Here is a 6,427-nt window from a genome sequence, read left to right on the forward strand (position 1 = left end):
GCGCTCTGGTGCAAACATGGATGTTTCTTTTAGGTTTGTCATTGAAAAATCCATTCACATGTGTGACCAAAATAGTCACTCTCTAGAGCCCTGACTTCAAAGTCTGGCAACATTTTCCTCTTCTCTCTGTGATCTCTTGTCCTACTTTTGCGCCCCTCCCTTGTGCTCATATCCCGCTGTCATTCCAACTCAGACTTTTAAACTAAAACAGCATACACAGTTTTCAAAAAGAATGAAAACAAAGATCTTCTAGCAGTCAAAGATTTGTGTAGATTTGAATAGCTGAATATATTTTCAAGTGATTAAATATTTGGCTTAGTTTCTAATGTTTTACTAACACCTTATAAAATGATACTGACAACAACAGGTTTTTCAAAATCAAATAACTGATACGTTTCACAAAGACATACGCAGGACCTGACACACCAAACAAAAACAATAACAGGCATCCAGCTTTGATAAAATTACACAGGAGCAAAGAAAACTAAATCCCTTGTTTCGCTTTTGCTGAAAAATTAAAAATTGTATTCGTATTTCCAAGTGTTTTATTCTGTTATGGAGCATGTTCATATTTGCATTTGGACTATTTTGACAAGATATATTTTTATGGAGACCAAAACCTTCTTTTTGGATATATAAAAATTAAGTTTATTTTTTAATATAAAATGACCTGAAAGTTGAGGATATTGAGTGTTTTTCTTCCAATGCTTACTTAATGTCTCACTTGTGTATTTTGACAAGATGTATTTTTATAGAAGACACAATTTTGAAAGGTATTTAAGTTGGTTTAAAAAGTTTTGGTTTACAGAAATGATTAAATGTAATATTTACAATGTACTTTTTTTAAGTATTGGAAAACATCACATTTTTGTTTTTTATGCTTGTCCTAAAACCATATATATTATTTATATATTTAGAAAAATATAGGCTGTATTTTGACATCTTTTTCCCATTTTTATACATTTTTGAAAAAACTCCAGGTTGCCACTTTGGGGGCGCTAAAGAGCCTCTCAAGCCAAACATTGCTGAGCCCTTTCATATATTGTGTATAAAGAAAATAAACATTTTAGTTTTATTTTTTACCATCATATCCAGTCCATGTCACTAATATAACAATGTAATGCTCTAGTTATATTCCCAATAGTAGCCTATCTTCAGCAGTATGATTGACTACTATCAAGGCATTGCAAAGCAGTTCGTTTTTTTTTGTAGTTGTATTAACACATAATGATCAGTGTCCCTCTCAGTGTATCTGCTCCCTTTCCAGTACTTGAGAACTTCGGTCAGTACAGTGTAACTCGTTTTGGTTTGTATTGGTTTGTATTGGTCAAGTTCACAGTAAAACTGGCTGCATACAGTCACAATAGTAATTCAAATCTTCAAACATGTGTATGTAAGTTAATATTTAGGGGGAAAAAACGAGTTTTCCAATTTTTTTCTTCAAGAAATTTTAAATATCATTAAATAAATTAACTGTTAATAATTAAGACATTAGTCTTAACATTAATCGAGTTAGTTGCCTGCAGTAGTAGTTATAAGTTTTATTGTTCCGTTTTGGTTTACAGTGTGTGAATCATTTATTTATCTCTGAAGTATAATAGGAACCTGAATTGAGTTGTCTCGGTGCTAAAAGGCATTTCGTAATTCCCTCGCTATATCGCGGTTCACCTTTCCCAGTCTTGCGGTTTCGCAGATTTTTTTCAGTGCAATTCTAAGTTTTTGTTTTCTTTCCTTTATTTAAATGTGTAAACTCTGTGTTCTGTCCTTAAACATCTGTAATTCTATTTTCTGGAAATCACCTATTGCGGGTTGGTTGGGGAACATAAACCCGTGATAAAAATGAACCTTTTATGAAAAAAACCCCTCTAATTTTGTACTTATTAAGGTTTCTAAAATAATAATCAATCTTTATAGATAATATTCTTCTATTAAATCTTCCGTTTTAGTGAAAAAAAATTAAAGATATTTTCAAACTTTTAAAAACAGATTTATTGTTGAATAATTTCAATTAGAAAATATATTTTCTTGTAGTCTGAAGCTGGAGAAATGTAAGGCATCAACTTCAGTCTTGTAAAGGCCTGTCTGTGGAAATTTTGTCTGACATTAAAGCAATGTGGATTAAAATAATTTATGGATCGTTGACTTGAGAATGAAATAACAGTATTACCATCCAGCCTGCTGGTGGCAATAATCTACTCTATAAATAATGATTCCAGATTACATTTTAATAAAAGGGAAAGGGACCTTCAAAAAACTAGATGGCGACAGCCACAGTTGGCTGAAAGCGAGACTTCCGGTCCTGGTCGAGAACTTCCCATGATGGCTGATGATGTCTGCAGAAGGTCCTCATAATAAAATGTTGTTGTCCTGCAATTTATTCCATAATACTTTTGAGGAGCATGACAACCACGTTGAGTTTCCCCAAACCAATGATTAGCCTGCAGTTCCCAACCAAAACCCATCTATACAAATGTTGATGGGGAAGATGTTGGTTAGGTTTAATGGAGTATTTAATTGCGATCAGTATAAAAGTCTTTTGCAAATCCTGTATTGTTTGAAGATAATCAAGAAATGATCAACGATCAAGAAAGGCAAACACAAACCAACATCACACTTGACTTTGAATGAGAACTAAGAAGTTACATGAATAAAATATTTTTTTTTAAGATCAAGATGATTAAGATTTGTATTGATCTTTGACAATATACAGTCCTAAAATGTTTTTTTATTGTGTTTATGTCCCTGCAGTCCTCCCCCAGGATGATGCGACTGAAGAGGAAGATCCCTGCAACCAGCAGATGAACTTGAGTGTGGAAGAGGTGAAACCAGAACCTTCCCAGATTAAAGAGGAACTGCAGGAACACGAACCTCCACTGATTAAAGAGGAGCAGGATGAACAAGAACCTCCAAATATTAAGGAGGAGCTAGAAGAGATCTGCATCATTCTGGATGAGGAGGAGCTTGATCTGAAGCAGGAGACTGATACCTGGATGGAAATTCCTGCTTGTGAAGAAAATGAGGACAGTGAAACAGATCTAAACAATGGAACTGATAGTCAAGATGAAGAAGGAAACCAACATGAAGAATCATCAACTACGGATGAAGAGACCGAGACACAGAACAGAGATCAGAGGAAGAGCAGAGACAAAGCTCATGTCCAAAACGTGGACAGCTCTCACATGTCTGAAAGTCAGTCCGACTCTGATGTTGGAATAAGCTTCAAGAAGTCAACTTCAGTTGAGAAATGCAAACAACCTCCAAGCGAAATGATACCTTCCTCTGTTAACGCTGGTGAAAGCTCAAAAAATGTTAGTGATCTCTTTCTCTTCATGAAAACTGATACAGATCAAAGTCTTTATATCTGTACAGACTGCGGTCAAAGTTTTAGTTACTGGGCTCAGTTTAGAATTCACATGAAAATCCACACAGGAGAGAGGCGATATTCTTGTAAGGAATGTAATAAAAGTTTTAATAGAAGTTCTCATCTTACAGCACACATAAGAACTCATACAGGAGAAAAGCCTTTTTCTTGTAAAGAATGTAATAGAGCCTTCAGTGTAGTATCGCAACTCAAAAGACACATGATAACTCATACAGGAGAAAGGCCCTTTTCTTGCAAACTATGTGATAAATGTTTTAGTCAAATATCTAGTCTCAATACACACATGAAAACTCATACAGGAGAAAAGCCCTTTTCTTGTAAACTATGTGATAAAGGTTTTACCCAAATATCTGATCTAAAAAAACACATGAGAACTCACACAGGAGAGAAGCCTTTTCCTTGTACAGAATGTGTAAAAAGTTTTAGTTGTGTGTCTAGTCTCAGAACACACTTGAGAACTCACACAGGAGAAAAGCCTTTTACTTGTAAAGAATGCAATAAAAGTTTTACTCAAATATCTAGTCTCAAAACACACATGAGAACTCACACAGGAGAAAAGCCTTTTTCGTGTAAAGAATGTGATGCAAGTTTTAGTGATGTATCCAATCTCAAAAGACACATCAAAACCCATACATAAGATAATTGTTTTTGCTTATCAATGAATTAAAGGACTGGGTGTAAACTTTAAACTCAGTTAAATTCACAGCAGAGAGCTTCTGTGATGGAAAATATTAGGAGAAGGGAGAAAGATTGTTGAAAAGTAAAATGTTTTTCCCCATAAAGAAAAGTTCACCTTTTCAACAGAAACCTAGAATTTTATATGAAGCTTTTGCAGATTTAAATAATTTAAGCCATTGTTTTATCTTGATGACTTTATTTTAGAGGGGAAGTTATTTTAATATGCATCCCACCCTAATTTTCTAATTTACTCCCAACACTTCTTAAAGCTTTCTGAGCCTTTAAATTGTCTCTCAGTCTGAGTCAGTAGAATATAAAAGAATCTAAAGCATTCTCTCTTCTGACAACCTATGTGGAGATTCTGATTTTATTCTCCAACACGACTTGGCATATTCCCACACTGATAAAGGTACCAAAATCTAAATCTATAAACAGTTTTTAAGAGGGAAGATGAGGCACCAGACCAAACTATGAAGATGACCTGAAGTCGGTTATCAAAGCAACCTGAGCTTTCATTACATGTACACAGAACCACGGGCTGATGGTCTCCATACCACATTGCACTAATTCAATTAGGAGGCACAAATAAGTATTTATTGAGGAAATATTACCCATTTTCTGAAAACACCCTTTTTATGGTTTATATGATACTCTAATTTTCTACGCAACTTTTTTATTTAGATCTTCATCATATAAAAGCTACAAATGTCAAAATCCAAAAAAGATGATTTCCAGCTATGCGTAATGAATGAGATTCACTTTTTGAATCGATTGACAAACTTTTTCACAAAATCATTTCTTTTGGATGTACCTGTAAATAGAAATGTTTTCAACTATTTAATCTTCTCTGGAATGGCTTCGTTATGGTTGAAGCTTACACTGAGACTGAGTCTGTGTGAGAACATCTCAACACTAGAAATATTTTGCATAAATCTTTCTTATACTCTTTATGTTATCAGCAAACATTTCATTATTGTTTTAAATAAATACTTGTGACTGCAATTTATATTTTGTTCAGTCATGCAATCAAGTAACCATTAAGTCAGGAAAAGTTTCCTGAAAATGTATTAAGGAAGAGATGCATAAAAGAAACGGACTGGTGTTTCTGTGTTGTGATTCATGTTTTATAGTAGAAATTAGAACTGTTTATCTGTTCTTTTAAGTCTTCAGTGTTCTGTCCTAATCTTTATTGTGAAGAATAAAGTGGACGTGACCATCAGTCAGAAGTGTGGAGTCTGTCCCACAGTGTGGCTTTCTGCTGTTTGTTAGTTTTTTGCAGGTTATAAAGCTTGGGTCTGTTCTGGAAAGTTGTTGATAAACCCTCCACTTTCAGTTCTAAAAGTATATATATAACCTTCAGGGAATGTAACCTTAATAGTAATTTAGTTTGTTTATGAGAGGTTAAGCATGCTCTTTTGGTGACAAACCTATAAACATAGAAGGACTAATTAGAGTTTTTTTTGCTGTGAGAAGGTGATAAGGCCATGTATTGATGTACTGTCTTATCCTAAAGATTTTTTGAAAGTGTTACCCTTTTACAAAAGACTAACATTTTTTTGGCAAAGCTAGTGAAAATTTGCATCATCCTACTTTTTTAAGCAATTAATTAAGCAACTTAACAAACATTTCATTTAATCAATTCATTGTGCCATGTACTGAATGTATTAGTAGTACAAGTATGTCTATAATTTAGAGTAACAATAAGGCATCGTTTACATGTGTATTTAAATGTGTTTGCACTACTATCCAAAAGTTTGGGGTCACTTAGAAATTTTACTTTGTTGAAGGGAATGCTCAGTTTTTTTCAATTATGAATTTAAACTAATTAGAAATACACTTTATGCCTTATTAATGTGGTAAATAATTAAAGATTATTCTAGTTGCAGAAGTCCTTTTTTTATCTTCATAGGTGACTAGGGGACCTTTTACAACTATCAGTCCAGTGTTCTTTTTTTAAATTTATTGCCATAAAATGCAGAAATACAGTAAATTAACATGACAATAATAAACACAAACAGGCTTTGAGATTGGGCATATTACATCAGAAATAGAAATGAAGCTTGAGATACTCATATTTATGTACTCAGATAAAAGTTGACATATGTGGAGACACACACAAAACCATCCATACAAATATACCTAAACGTCCACATACAGTATAAACAGATATATAAACAGTCAAAACAAGGGCGATGACAGCAGTCATCCAAAGATCTAGTAAATGCTATTCAAAAATAATTTTTACTTTAGTCCATCATTTAAAAAAAACATACATTTTGAGTTTTAATTGAGCTTTCAGGTATTCCCTCACTTAAACTTGTTTCAATTTTTTTGTTCATTGAGTTATTGTTGGTGGATTTGGTTTAA

General features: G+C 33.4%; 1 protein-coding gene across 1 annotated transcript in view; it reads left to right on the plus strand.

Moving 5' to 3' along the window:
* LOC112156750 (zinc finger and SCAN domain-containing protein 2) overlaps window positions 1-5,286 on the plus strand; it is an 11,245-nt gene extending 5,959 nt beyond the window's left edge. The window contains exon 2 of the mRNA XM_024289082.2: window positions 2,749-5,286. Within this exon, the coding sequence (XP_024144850.1) occupies window positions 2,749-4,019 (1,271 nt within the window). The 3' untranslated portion in view covers window positions 4,020-5,286. The remainder of the gene's footprint in view (window positions 1-2,748) is intronic.
* Window positions 5,287-6,427: the final 1,141 nt, after the last annotated feature.

Source organism: Oryzias melastigma, linkage group LG2, assembly GCF_002922805.2.
Source record: "Oryzias melastigma strain HK-1 linkage group LG2, ASM292280v2, whole genome shotgun sequence".
NCBI lineage: Eukaryota > Metazoa > Chordata > Actinopteri > Beloniformes > Adrianichthyidae > Oryzias > Oryzias melastigma.